This window comes from Sorex fumeus, unplaced genomic scaffold (genome assembly GCF_029834395.1).
Source record: "Sorex fumeus unplaced genomic scaffold, SorFum_2.1 ptg000098l, whole genome shotgun sequence".
In the NCBI taxonomy this organism is placed as follows: domain Eukaryota; kingdom Metazoa; phylum Chordata; class Mammalia; order Eulipotyphla; family Soricidae; genus Sorex; species Sorex fumeus.
In genome coordinates this window covers 76,496,215-76,511,433 of record NW_026606155.1, presented here as the reverse complement: position 1 = coordinate 76,511,433, position 15,219 = coordinate 76,496,215, and the positions used below count along the sequence as shown (strand labels likewise).

At 38.0% G+C, this 15,219-nt stretch overlaps 1 protein-coding gene across 2 annotated transcripts in view; it reads right to left on the bottom strand.

The window, feature by feature from the left end:
* The window catches only part of SLC12A6 (solute carrier family 12 member 6), a 94,736-nt gene that overhangs the window by 22,853 nt on the left and 56,664 nt on the right, over positions 1–15,219 (bottom strand). For both annotated transcript variants that reach the window (XM_056133247.1, XM_056133248.1), the window contains 10 exons: positions 12,511–12,605; positions 10,969–11,100; positions 9,437–9,583; positions 7,982–8,036; positions 6,753–6,883; positions 5,842–6,083; positions 2,253–2,467; positions 632–790; positions 367–465; positions 35–92 (listed from right to left, as the gene is read on the bottom strand). In XM_056133247.1, the coding sequence (XP_055989222.1) occupies positions 35–92; positions 367–465; positions 632–790; positions 2,253–2,467; positions 5,842–6,083; positions 6,753–6,883; positions 7,982–8,036; positions 9,437–9,583; positions 10,969–11,100; positions 12,511–12,605 (1,333 nt within the window). The remainder of the gene's footprint in view (positions 1–34; positions 93–366; positions 466–631; positions 791–2,252; positions 2,468–5,841; positions 6,084–6,752; positions 6,884–7,981; positions 8,037–9,436; positions 9,584–10,968; positions 11,101–12,510; positions 12,606–15,219) is intronic.

Here is a 15,219-nt window from a genome sequence, read left to right as displayed (position 1 = left end):
AACAATTGTTATATTAATGAAATCTACTACTCACTTGTCTCTGAGTACAACACCTTCAATACAGGCACCAAAAAGAACAACATTGCTTAAATCTACCATATTGAGAGTCAAGGAAACTGACGTTCACTCTCCAAGACAGAGAGTAGACACTCAGGACATTTCTCCTATCAGCAAAATAAACTGCTAAATTCACTAATCCTATAAATTCTTTCTTGATCTAATGAGATTAGGTAGACAGATTACCTAGTGAGTAGTGAGTTAATAGAAATCAGACATATTTATTGCCAAAATTAAAATATTGATCACCCAAGGTCTACAAGATACTTCTATGACTAAGATCAGAGAGTGGATTCACAAAAAGGATACAGACAAAAGAAGTGGTCAGGATGGCAAGAATAGTGCCAATGGGAATAGATTTTTGGGCGTCTTTCAGATCTCCAGATCTGTTTGATCCAGCCATGATACCTTTAGAGAAGGGCAAAAGAACAAGTTTTTTAGTTCCTAAACATGTTGATATTTATACTTAAGCCAAAGGCTATAGGCAGATCTAGAAACTGAGAGTAAAATTCTGTCTCCTAAGAAATCAGTTCTGTATCTGATAACTTCTAAAATAAACAGTTCATCTGCTTACCTGTGACAGAGGGAAAGAAGATCCCCACCAGAAGAGTGAAGGAGGTGGTGATGTCAACAAGGACATACTCATGGTTTAAACTGCCTAAGACATCAGAAGATTTGGCTGAAGGCTTTTCAATAATCTCTCCCTTTAATAGATAATTACTCCAAAGATTCTCTGCAAAGGGGAAAAAGGGAAGATAAGCACAGTAGCAGAATAGAAAGAAGGGAATTAGTTTTTCACCCCAAATACATTCTAAGTCAAATTTCACTTAACAGTTTTACAAAAGTGTGTGCTTCCAATGAAATACTATGTGGCCACCAGGAAAATGAAATCTTAAAATTTGCTTATAAGTGGAAAGATATGGGAACATCATGCTGAATGAAATGAGTTAGTAGGAGAGGGAAAGACATAAAAGACTATTACTCAAGGACAGCAGAAATGAGGGCCAGGAGGACTGGCCCACCGTTGGAAGTTTTCCACAAGTGGCAACGAAAGGGGATTTAGGATAGAAAAGGGACACATGTGAAAATGATAGTTGGAAATGATCTCTCTGGACAAGGATTTAGTGTTGAAAATAGGTAAAGGAATATAGATGATAACTTTCAGTACTTGTACTGCAAACCACAATGCCCAAAAGGGTGGAGGGAGGTGGAGGAAGGGGAAAGGGGAGAGGGAAAGGTAAAGGGAAGTGGGAGGGAGAGAGAGCCTGCTGCAGAGGCAGAATGAGGGTTGGGGAGGTTGAAGGGAGAAACTTTGGGGACATTGGTGTTGTGAAATGTACACTGGTGAAGGGACACTGACTGGTGTTGGAATACTATATGCCCAAAACCTAATCACGGAGAACTTTGTAACTATGTATCTCATGGTGATTTAATTAAAAAAATTATAAAAAGTGTATGCTTCTACATGAGCACATAAATTTGTCTTACATACATATACACACATACATATTATGCAATAAAGCACACATAAAAAGTAAAGTAAAGGCCCTCCCGTTGATCATCGATTTACTCGAGCAGGCCCAGTAACGTCTCCATTGGAGACTTTGTTGTTACTGTGTCTGGCATATCGAATACTCGATAAAGCACACATAAAAGGGTAAAATATATTTATGATCTGGCTAAAATATAATTTTATATTTTATTTGTACAAATTTTGTATAAAAATGCAAAAGAAAAAGCTTTATAAGAGTTTAGCTGAGTTGGGAAAGCACTTACGTGGACATAATGACATTAAGAGATCTATTTTGGGAAAAACAATGATAGTTGGAAATGATCTCCAACTATGAAATTTATGAAAATACAGTGGATATTTTACTGTTATTATTATTTTGGTTTGGGGCCATACCCGGCGATGCTCAGGGGTGACTCCTGGCTCTGCACTCAGGAATTACTCCTGGAGATGCCCAGGTAACCACATGGGATGCCTTAAATTAAATCAGGGCTGCCCTCATGTAAGGCAAGTGTTCCTGGGTCTGGCCCTAGTACAGGAGGTAAGGGAGAAAAATAACATGCTCATCCCTAAGAAGGGAAGTGGTATTATGGCATGAAGTCTCTATGAAGAATACAGAGTCAAATATAGCAAAGTCAGTTTTTCTCAAAGGAAAACAAACTTACCCTGAAAAACCCCAATTTACCTGTAATGACACCACTAGCCAATCCAGGAATGCCCTGGATTGAAGTGACATTATTGTGTACAAAGTATTCATCACAGGTGACATTGAAAAACTGAGTTGAGTTACAGAAGAAGCCCCATAACTTTGATGGTACTGTCATGTTGTTGATTTCCTTGGTTTTCGAGCAAATGTCAATGTGTCTTGACGAGAGGGTTCGATTACCCAGCATGCAGACCCTAGGTGGAAAAAAACATCGAGAAAGATGAAGGGAAAATTTTTTTTCAAAAAATATACTCTAGAAACAGGTTAGTAAATAGAAAACACATTAAAAGAAAAAAAATCTAATTTCTAAAAGCATCTACTGTCATAAGTAGGAAACCAGTGTTTGTTGATTTTTAAGCTTTATAGAGATTACAGACAAAAATTATATTAGTATGCCTATTCTGTAGATTATTTTGGATAAAATTTAGGGAAAGGGTCGTCCAGACACGAGCAGGAGTTGTCCCTCCATCTGCCTCATATGAATCCTGGTGACCGCAAATCTCTAGAACCCAGGTATGCAGGACCAGTTACTGAAAACTCTAGTCCTCAAGGAATAGGTGACAAGTTGCTCCTTCCCATCTCCTTACAACTTCAGAGTCCTGGCTGTCACACCCATGAACTGCCACTAGGTGCCATTTAAGCACATTAATGGCCATGATACAGAGACTCACAAATGAATCTCAGAACTGATCAGCTTGCTGCAGAGATATCTTCGGACCCCAATTATTTAAAATTTTAGAATTTCAGGAGTATGCAGCTGCTGACATCGCCTGCTATTCATAACAAGCAATACAAAATAAATCATGTAGCATCTGCCTGTGGGGCAGGCTTGAGTGGTAAATTTGAAATAATGGTGGTGGAAAGGTGTAAAGGGGTGGGACTGGTGTTGAAATACTGAATGTAATCAATTATTGTGAACAATTTTTTGAAATATAAAATTAAAAAAAAAAAAGGGTCTGCCCAAGGTAGAAGAGTGGTATACAGGAGGTGGTAGTGATAGAATTTAAACAGAGGAATTATCTGAAGATGCTCTATTGATATATTCCAAAACTTCTGGATTATTAACCAGTTGTTTGGGCTAAAAGAATTCTAAAATCCTTTTATACTACTTATCTAAAATTTTCTTTTCTTTTTATACCTAGGTGAGCCTTATAACAACCTCTTTCAAAATGTTATGCTACTGAAACAGAGTGATAGTACAGAGGGTAGGGGCACACATCCAAGTGGAGTTCAATCCCTGGCACCCCATATGGTTTCCTGAGCCCCATCAGGAGTAGGAATAGGCAGGAATAAGTCCTGAGCCCCTCCTGATGTGGTCCCAGAATAAAACCAAAACATGTTGAAGATCAAACCCTCAGGACTATATCACAGCAGGTAGGGCACTTGCCATTCACACAGTCAATCATTGTTCAATCATGGCATCCCATCTGGTCACTCAAGTTCACCAGGAGTGATTGTGGAGTGCAGAGCCGGGACTAAGCCCTGAGCACTGCCATATGTAGACTCCCCCAAACAAATTATTTTTAAAAAATAATGAACTAGGGTCAGAGTGATAGTACAGTGGGTAGGGCATTTGCCTTGCATGTTGTGGCTGACCGGGGTTTAATCCCCGGCATTCCAGATGGTCTCCTGAGCACTGCCAGGAGTAATTCCTGAGTGCAAAGCCAAGAGTAACCCCTGGCCAACTCTGAGTGTGACCAAAAGAGCAAAATAAAAAAAAACAACTAAACTAAAAATAAAGGTCAAATTTTCAGGCTACTTGTTTTGAGAAAGACAGTCTAACTAGACCTAAAGAGGGCATCAGTCTGACACAAGAGAAAACTGTTTTTGGATTTATGCCTAAAGTCAGTGGGAGTAAGGGTATTTGATAATATAAATATCAACTGCAGATTTTATATTTTAACCCAGAGATACAAATATCAACAATTCACTCACAGTTAAAATACCTCTTAGAAGGAACAAAGTGACTTTTTACATCTGCAAAATGAGAGCAAACATACATAATGAACCAGATACTCATAGCTCAGCTTCATCAGCTCTCAACATTTCCCAGTCTTGTTTCATGCATTCCTCTAGGTTTGTTTCAATACTAATATTTAAAGAAAATACCATGCACAATGGCCTTTTACTCACCATCCCCTTCAAAAAAAGGTAGAAGCATCAAAGGAGAACTTAAGGAGGCAAAAATGGGATTTTCCAAGTTAAAATATAGTCAGGATGTAGCACTTAAGTACTTTTATTATTCTAAAATGGACCTTCATCTAGTTTGCAGGTCCTAGATGAGCAGACTAAAATTTGTGATGGAGGAGCCTGAGAGATAACATATAAGTTAAGGCACTTGCCTATCATATGGCTGTGGTCTTGACCCTGGTTTCAATCCCAGTGCTGCATAAGGTCCCCTGAGCATCACCAAGAATGGCAGCCTCTGAACAGAGCCAGGTACGGCCCCCAAACAAAACCCTAAAATTTGTGATTGAAATTTATTATGGACATCTTTTACCATGTAGAAGAAACACTAAGCTGGGAGTCAGGAAATCACGGGGTTCATGTTCTTGCTCTGTCATAAATTAACTTTGCGACAAGTCATTTAAAGTTTATAAAGCTATTTTATCTTAAAAAAATCTATTTGATGTAATCAGGTTAAACTAACAGAGAGCTGATAAATTTAATCCCTAGGAAAATTCATAAGATTTTTCAAAGATAATCTTTATTACAAGATTACAAACAATATCATGGTCAATAGCCCCTATGCTACTAATCAAATGGAAAGCAAGTAAGTCACATGTCTTTATAAATCCATTATAACTTCTTAAAATACACACTAAGATACTGCACTCCTTATGGTATATAAATCAATATTATTGAATAAATGGGGTATCTATTTCTCTTTAAGACTAGAAAGTCAGGGGTTGAAGCTACATATGGACACCACATATGGTTCCCCAAGCTCACCAGGAATGATCCCTGAGTACAGAGTTAAAGCAAGCCCTGAGTATTGCTGGGTATGCCCTGCCCACCTACCCCCACCCCTGCAAGACTAAAAAAATAATAATAGCAGAATAAAAACATCTAAATATATATATGATGGGGGGTGAGGGAGGAGATGGTTGGGTGATGCCCAATGGTACTCAGGGACTATTCATGGCTGTACGTTCAGGAGTAGCCTATGGCAGTGCTTAGGGGACCATATATGGAGCCAAAGATTGAACAGGGATTGGCCACATGCAAGACAAGAGCCTTATCCCCTGTGCTAACTCTCCAGCTCCTGAAGACTTTTGCTTAAAAAAGGAATTCAACATTAAAATATTACTGTTAAGTATAATGGCAATAACTATAGTGTTGGTAAAGAAAGTTTGTTACCTCATGAATAGTTCAAATCATTATCAAGGGACATAAGGGAGGAAAATCAACAGGGCAGTTTCTGGGAGGATATCTGCCTAGATGCTAACTAGGCCTTAATCCAGGAGGAAAATTCAACAAATCCTGTGAGATCATGATTTGAAATAATCACAGCACCAGATACTATCAATGACTACCTAATAATGATAGTTAAAAGACTGACACATACGGGAAGTGTGGAGGGGCAAAAGACGACTTGATGGCTCCAGCATAGATGGCTAAGATGGACACGATGACACAGGCCAGGAAAAGTGAAGCAAATTTGTTCACATAGCGTACGCCGATGAATACCACCAACACCATGAGAACTAAGAAGGCTGTGCCATAGACACGCATGTTATTTAGCATGGCTGCTGATTCCTTGAGTGCATCATCACTACGAAAGATTGCAGCGCGAGGAACAATATATACCTATTAAACAAAGTAGAAAAATGACATCAATTTAAGCAAGTAAATCAAGGTGTACTGCAGTTTGCAGCTGCCTTCACCAAAAAACAAAAACAAAAACAAACCTCACAAAGTTAAACCAGAAAATTAACGGTGACTTTGCCTAACTGCACTTTGGATCCATATTATCCACAGAATTGTGGTATCATTGATTTTTTTTTTTTAAGACTACATGCAATTCTGAATACTTACATTTCCAAATAGAGAAAACAAATAACTCATTATTACCCAAAGTGTTATATAAAATAATTATAATGATAGCTTGAGTCCTTCCTACTTTTGCTATTACTATTTTAAATAATAAAAAATAAAATCAGTTAATAAGGTGAAGTTTTTATTTAACTGGGACAAAGATAAAAAACCTCCACTCCAAAAACAAAAGACTAACTTCATTTTTCCCCTATTAGTTCAAGTCTTGATTCTGATGCTAACTTATCAGTTGAGGAGGTATGGTGGTAGCAAGTGGGAAAGAGCAGGCAGGCAAAGAATACCATCAACCTTTTCCCTGACATTCACATTAAGGGTCCAATTGCTTCATTAAACTGATATGTAAGAAACTTGATATCAAAGAACAAAATGAATGCAAATGTATATATTTTTCATTGTGTGGACAGTTATTAAATCATTACTTACCAGAAAAATTTCAATGGCACCAAGAATATACATGGCTGCTGCAAAAGTGGTACCAAGATAAAAGCAGAGGCCAACAGCCCCACCAAATTCTGGGCCCAATGCTCGGGAAATCATAAAGTATGAGCCCCCAGCTAAAAGACAAAATAGAATTAAACAGGTTAATGAAAGTACATTAGTAAGCAAGTTTTAGATAATAATGCCAAAGAACAAATTCTCATGATTTTGAAAACCCAAAAAAATATATATATGAAATTAGTGAGAAAAGTTGAAGCCTTTACGGTACATATACTATGTATGCAATGCTTCACATGAAACAATTTGTCAGCAATAATTAAAAAATTCTGAGAATATTTACCACAGACATGAGACAGCCTAGAAGAACACACCCTAACTAAAAGAATCTAACACAGCATTAGTCATAACAGACAAAACAAGAATCAACTTAAATGTCCCTTAACAGATAACTGGATAAAGAAGCAACAGTACACAAACTCTAAGAATGCTATTCTGCCACTGGAAAAATAATCTTTTGGTTTCTGGACTACATGTCACTGGAACTGAACTTGGTTCTTGTACATGCATAGCATGCACTGAGCTATCGTGTGCTGTGGCCCAAAATAAATCTTTTTTTTTTTTTCATTTGTTTTTGGGACCACGCCAGTAGTGCTCAGGGCTTACTCCTGGTTCTGCACTCAGAGATCACTTCTGGTGGGCTCAGGGGACCATATAGGGTGCCAGCAATTGGACATGGGTTGGCTGCATGCAAGACAAACACCCTACCTAATGTAATATAATTCCGGTCCCAAAATGAATAAATCTTGCGGTGATTATGCTAATTTCAATGTGTCAGGACATTAAAAAAAACAATCCTACTAATAGATTTAGAACAATGGTAGTTACTTGGAGGGAAAGAAAATGGGAGAAATGAGTAGAGGAGTCTTTCTGGTGAGATGGCAGAGGAATTTTGGTGGTAGAAACAGGGAAAATTAAATATGAAAATATAAAACTAAACTTTTGAAATTTCATAATACTGTAAGCCAATGATAAATAAATTAAAAAATAAAAAATGATGGAAGTTAAATTATTTTAGCTTATAACAGTTCTTACAGAAAGTACCCTAAAGTCAAAGAGTATTAATATTTGTAACAAACAGACTAAACACTGGTTTTATAGCATAAACACAAAATTAATCATGGACTATCCCTGAAATCCAGTATTACCCTACTGACCTGGCACTACTCCATTGGTGGCAATGGCACTCATGGAGATAGCAGTCAATAATGTCTGTTAAAAAAATGGAAAGAAGATTGTTACTATATAAAGGTAACATTTCTATACTTCTACTCCATCTGCAGATCCCAGTGCACTTATCATTTAACATTTAACTCTCTACTTCCATTCAGGGAGTTGATCATCATACTTAATGATATGGAAGTGAGATAGTTCAACTCATCACAGTAGTCACACTATTGAGTACTCTGTTATATTCCTACACTGTAATCAATAGTTAGGTGCTATTAAGGTGCTATTAAGAACCACTAATCTCCATCCTGGATTTTCTAGATAAATAACTTAGAAGATTATATGTTGAAGACTGGCTAGAATAACAATTGAAATAAAACAAAACTGAAAGAAACCACTAAAACTTCTGAACTCACAAGTGTATTTTAGAAATATGACCTGTAAGCAGAGTACTGAATGGAACGCAGATAAAGACCTGATAGAGGCTAGTGACATGTTTGTGATAGAATAAGAGTAACAGTAATAAAATGTCGCAGACAACTAGTAAAATAATAAAAATTTAATAATAATCAGCTTATAGTAAAATTGATAAAGTTGGCTGAGGTACATGGATAAAAGAAGTTTAAAGAAAGATCAGAAAATTTTTAGTATTACAGAGAAGAGAACTATGTGAAACACCTGAGTTTCTAAGAAAGAGATATGAAACTTCAAAAGAAAAATTCCATACCCCCACACCTTTAGTCAGTTTTGTTAGTATCATAAAGGAGTAGTACATCACATTTCTGGGCCAAAATTTTGGTGCTACAAGGCTCTAACGATATGCATTATGAATTCCTTAAGCTCTTTTTGGAGGCATGTGTGTAGGGGATGGGAGTGGGGGGGGGGGGTCATACCCTACAGTGCTCAGGGCTTTCTAAGTATGATACTTGGAAGTCACCCTCAGTGGTATTTGGGGATCACGCAGTTGTGGGGACTGAACCCAATTTACCTGCTTACAAATCATGCACTGCAGCTCAAGAAGCCTTCTCTCCTGACCTTTAAAGACTCTATCTTCTAATTCCTGAAATTATCCTTTACAGAGACACTCAATGAATAACTGACCAAAAATTCACTTCTCTGTTGTTGTTATTTGGGGGTCACACCTAGCAGTGCTCACGACGTAATGCTAGCTCAATGCTGGGTATCCCTCCTGGCTGTGCTCAGTGGACCTCATGGTGGCAGGGATAAAACTTGGGCCTCCTGCATGCAAACCATATACTCCAGCCTGTTGAGAAATCCTTCTGGCCCTAAAATTCTTTCAATTTTAGTATCAAAGCAATCTTTTCTGTTGTGATGAGTCTTTCCCAATTATTCTTGGTTTTATTCCTAAAAATGTCAAGTGCATATACTTTTTAGCCCTCGCAATGTTCTAGACGAATTCCAGGAACCAACTAAGGACTTACACAGCAGCAGCAGATAAGTACGATTGCAAAGGCCTGAAGAACTCCAGCTGTGCCGACCACCCACGTAAGGCGTAGAAAAAGAATCACTCCAAAAATATTTTGCAGACATGGAAGGTAGACACCCATGAAGGTACCCATTTGGGGGCTCTGGAAAAAAATGTTGACAAAAAATTATATAGTAATTTATGAAAAATACTTTTATTCGTTTACTTATACCTGAAGGTTTATTCTCCAGTGACCAAATTAATCTTAAACTGAGTTTAGTGCAAACAGTGTTTAAATTTTTATTTTAAAATATACATTTTATTTAAAACACTGATTTACAAAGCTGTTTAAAATAGAATTTCAGGGATACAATGTTCCCACCTCAAGAGCCCATCCTGCCCCAGGCTCCCTCCTACCCTTCAGCCTAACCTCTAAGCAATTTCTTAAAAGAAGCACATATAAAATCTTACAATGTCTTCACTGTATTTAGTTATGTCTAAGGCTATATATTTTTTTTTGGAGGGGTGCTTTGGGCCACACCCAATAGTGCTCAGGGCTTACTCCTGGCTCTTTGCTCACAGATCACTCCTGGAGGGCTCAGGGAACCATATGGGGTGCCAGGACTTGAAGCAACGTTGGCAGAATGCAAGGCAAGTGCCATACCCATTGTACTATTGCTCCAGCCCCACAGACTATACATTCTTACTGTATATGAGTTCCCACAAATTTCCCCAGACATCTGACCGCAAATTAACTTTTAACTAGACCCTCACACACACAATTTAAAATCCTTCATAATAGCTGGTAAATAAATTAGGCATGACAGAGGTATGAGAGCTGTTTTACTCCTGAAAAATCAGAAAGCTAATGTGTAATACTGTTCATATTTTCATTTTGATAAAAAATGATACTTGGTCTTTGAAAAACCCAACAACTTCACAACAGACATATGGCATCAGCAGATGGATGTTTTCTTTCCTCTCCCTGGAATGCTCTTCTCTCAGTTATTACATGGTTCACTTGCTCATGTTACTTAGGTTTCTACTCGAATATCAGCATGTCAGAGGAATTTCCCAACCAATCTCTCTGAGAGACCAACATTCTCTGCCCTGGCTAAATTGCTGCTCTGTTGTGGGTGTGTGTGGGTTTTTTTCCTCCCTCCCCTCTCTCCTTCTGTCCTCTGCTCTCCCCTCCCCTCCCCCCTCCTCTACCTCTCCCCATTCCCCCTTCCCTTCTCACCTACCTACCTTTTTCTCACTCTCTCTCTCTCTCCCCCATCTCCCTCTGTTTTTTTTTTTTTTTTTTTTGGGAGCAAATCGATGAACAACAGGAGGATTGTGGACCGTGGTCACACCAAGCAGTGCTCAAGGCTTACTCCTGACTGCGCTTAGCAATCACTCCTGTATTCCTGCCAGGGCTCAGAGGACCTTATGGGGTGCCAGAGATCAAACTCAGGTTGGTCATGTACAAGGCTAACATCGTATCTGTTATATTATCTCTTTGGTCTAGGACTCTTTTGATTTATTCTTGTTATTCTAAATTCTCACCTTAGTGGGTTTCTTTTTCCCTTCAGTAATGTTCTCTGCCTCTTCATGTTCCTTTGCTCCTTGGGTCAGGTTAGTGTAATTGGCCATGCGGTTAAGTAGAGAAGACACCTTTGGTCTGGTGTCCATTTCTTCCTATATATAAATGCAGAAAATAAGAACGAGAAAGAATATATGGGAAATAAGCATCAAAATGATTTCTCTACCAAAAAAATGCAAAAAAATGAGAAGATATTCTAAAGAAAATGTTAATAAAACGGCTTCTCTCTCACATGAAAATACCATAGTTAATCAGGACGACATCAATTCCTTTGCAATAGCTTAACTCTACAGTAAAACCAAAATCATACTGACTCCTACAGATAGCTGTAATTTCATACAGAACATTAATAATGTGATTTTTTTTTCAGTGCCAAGTATTGAACCCACACACATAAGGCAAGTGCTCTGTTGCTGGGCTACACCATTCCAAGTCCCCAATATGATATTGTTCAGGCTGTAGTTTCCCTTTCCTTAGGCTACTACCATTCTAGAAAAGCTTACAGCTGCTATTTATCGCATAATAAGCCAAGGCAGGTCAATGAAAAAAATCTATGACTAAACTTCTGTAATATGCAACTCAGACTTTTCCTTAAAGGATGCTGAGAGAAAATATAATTTTAAAATAGACACACAATAGGGATGAAGAGAGTACAGCACATAGGGTGTTTGCCTTACATAGAACTTACTGAGGTTCAAGTCCTGGTATAACACATATTATGGCCCCCCTGAGCCCCACCAGTAGTGATTCCTGAGCCAAGAAACAGGAGTAAATCCTGAGCACTGCTGGGTGTGACAATAAAAAAAAACATCTAAATAGATAACCAAATACAGGCATACTGATAGATGTTGTACTCACATTATTGCCCAAAGGTAAATGAAGGCACTTCAGTATTAAATCAATCCTTTCAATAACTAGGCTAGTGCCTCTCAGATTCCCTGCTCTCTTAGATAAGACAGAGAGGTATTCTATTTTGTTGTTTTTTTGGGCCACACCTGGCATTGCTCAGCAGGACTTTTTTTGGCTCTGTGCTCAGGGGCCATTCTTGGCTGTACTCGGGTTCATATTCTGTGCCAGGAATCAAATGCTGATAAGGTAAAAGCTTCCTTTACTATCTCTCTGGTCTCAGGTCTTCTCAATCTAGCAGGCTGCTTCCTGTACTGACTTTTGGTGAGTAGGTTTCAGGTAAGTGATAATTTTCTTAAACATAATATTGAAAAAATACTACTTTGTACCTAGCTGAATAACAATTCCACAGTAAACATTCAAGTCCCAGTTGAATTAGAAAGCAAAGTTCTTCATATGCCCATGATGTCAACATTCCTCCTATCTTCAAAAAAATTTGATTTGATGGCTACTCATTAATTAGCAAAAATTAGAGTATATAGACTAAGCAGGTAGGGCACTTGCCTTGCACCACACTTTAAAGCTAAATGGGACAGAGAACAGTTGTCTTCAAACATATGTCCCTAAAATTTTTGCCCTAGTTTTCACCTAGGTATTACCTCAAATAGTGCCAAGTTTTTATCAAAATATTCATCTCCTTCTTCATAATTGGAATTATTGAGATAAGCATTCCGAGCTTTCTTATGCCCATCATCTGGAAAAAAAATCAAAAGTTATTTTCTCATAGAAATTTAAGAAGAAACAGCACCTAATAAATGTATTTTGTCATTGTCTTTGTATTAACAGAATTCATTTTTATATTCAAATTTGGGGTTTGGGGACTTGAGGGTCCACATTGGTAGTGCTTAGGAGTCACTCCTGGAAGTGCCTGGGGGAAATCATGTGGTGCTGGTAATCAAACTAGCAGCTCAAAAGGCAAGCATTTTCATCCCTCTTACTCTAAGTCACCTTCATATTAAAATATTTCTATTATTTATTTTTAGGAAGCAAAAAAATAAGGTCTTATTGTGGAAATAAAGAATTTCACCTTTTATGAGTATCAAAAAGTACTACTGTCTTTGTAAACAAAATGAAAAACAAAATGTTCATATTAAAATTTTAATCTGAGAATGGTAGAACTCAATCAGCATTGTAGAGAACAAAAACACATCTCTAAGAAGTAAACACAGCTCATTTTTTTCCTTAACAATACTAAGTACTCTGGAAACAGTAGGATTCCAACCTATAGAGACTGACTCTTCAAGTAAACCATATCAGGTATTAAAGTGTTTACAAAGTACCCACTCTGTAGACAATACTACATGAGACATGAGCTACTTTACATACCATTGCTGTTATTAAAAATAGGAAAATCAGATCGTAAATGGAGCCATTCTTGTTAAGCTCCACTCTGATTCAATAATCTAACAACAGTTTCAATTCCTCCCCCCATATCATACTCCTAAACCAATAGATCCTGAGTTTCCTTATTAGCAACACGAGATAATCTGCACACTACCTAAGTTCCTTTGAAGGAATTTGGCTTTACCTGAAATGACTTTCTAATTTGCTATCAACCTTTCTCCACCCCTAACAATAAAGATCCTTTATTATAAAATAATAAAGTAGGTCTGCAAGCCTTACAGACCTACTTGATGGATGAAACACTGCCTGCTCCATGGATTATTTACTAAAGCCAGTTATATTTCTCAATTGGTAAATTTGGGTAGGGGGATAGTTTCAAACACACCTAATATTGCTCAGTCGTTTCTTCTGGCTCAATGTTCAGGAGACCATATATGGTGCCAGGCATCAAACAGGACTGACCATAGCAAAGCACCTCCCTTAATCCTTGCATTATTCTTCAGACCCTGAATTTTGTCTTTTAAATACTGTTGATTAGGAGCTAGAGCAATAGTGGGTAAGAGGCTTGCCTAGCACATGGCTCACCTGGGTTAGATCTCCAGCATCCCATTTGGTCCCCTGAGCCCCACCAAATGTGATCCCTTTGTGCAGCACTAGTAGTAAGCCCTGAGCACATCAGGTATGGACTACACTCTCCCCCAAACCCTACTGCTGATAATAGTAGCAAAAGCTCTGTCTCCAGAACTGTCCAACCTTTTGTAACTACCATTAAGTCATTTAACCAAGTATTATTTTGCATAATCTCTTGCTATATATTTTTCTGTTAAAATTTTTTGATATACCATATATGAAGAGAAATAAAAGAGGGGCTTGATGAAGTGTTAGAATAAAATGCCTAGCATATGTGAAGTCCTAAATGTAACCTCAGTACCACATGGTCCCCTGAATATCATCAGGCACACCTGGGTATCAAAGCATCAGGCCACACTTCTAGGCTAATGAGCACAGCTGGGGGTGGCCACTATTTAAAAAAAAAAGAGAGCGATGGAGGTGGGCAGGGAGGGGGTGGAGGGTTGGGGCGAAGAGGGGGAGAAGGGAAGAAGAATGTGTTGAGTTTCAGTATTTCCTTTAGTTCTCTATTGTATAGAAGTTACATAATTATAATGATCTGGTAGGAGAGAAAGAAAAATTTAAATTATGTAACTGTCATTAAGAACTAAACTAAGATTTCAAATGTTGAGAAATAGACAACAAACTGAAAATTAAAGAAATCTGGGGAAAGATTGTTAAAGGGATGGAGTGCATACCCCACATTTGTGAGGCTAGAATTCTACCCTTGACACCATTTGGCCCCTGAGCATCACCAGATGTTGCCTCAGCATCTCTTTGGTAGTCCTTGTGTCATTCTTCGTGTTACCATGCTGGCCTCCAAGCACTACCATATTCAACCATCCAACCATCATCAATGCAAGGCTGGGTATCTCCAGATGCAGCCCTGGCCTACCTGCTGCAGCACTATTGGGAGTGGCCCCTATTAAAAACAAAATAAAGCAACAACAACAACAAACAGTAAAATCCATCTACATGCTTCTTGGAATTCATCCCCTAGCAAAAACCACAAGGTTGACTGGAATATTTCCCTTGGTAAAATAATTTAGATCTTAGAATGCAAAAGGTTTGCAAATATCAGGCAAAAACAGAATAAGACTATTTAGGTAGGGTCTTTCAGATGTAGGGGCAACGTGGGCAAAAACAGAAAAGGAAACTTTCAGGATTTTATTCTATATTTTAAGGGTGTCTGTTGATTAGCTATGTGAAATACCACAGCCTCTGATATTTATGTACCTATTGTATATTGATGTACTTGCTGACAGAGACTGAGCCCCAATGGACAGTTGAAGGAGTCAATCAGATTGGCATTAGACACACGCTGCCTATAATAAATGTATTTGAATGGAAAGAAG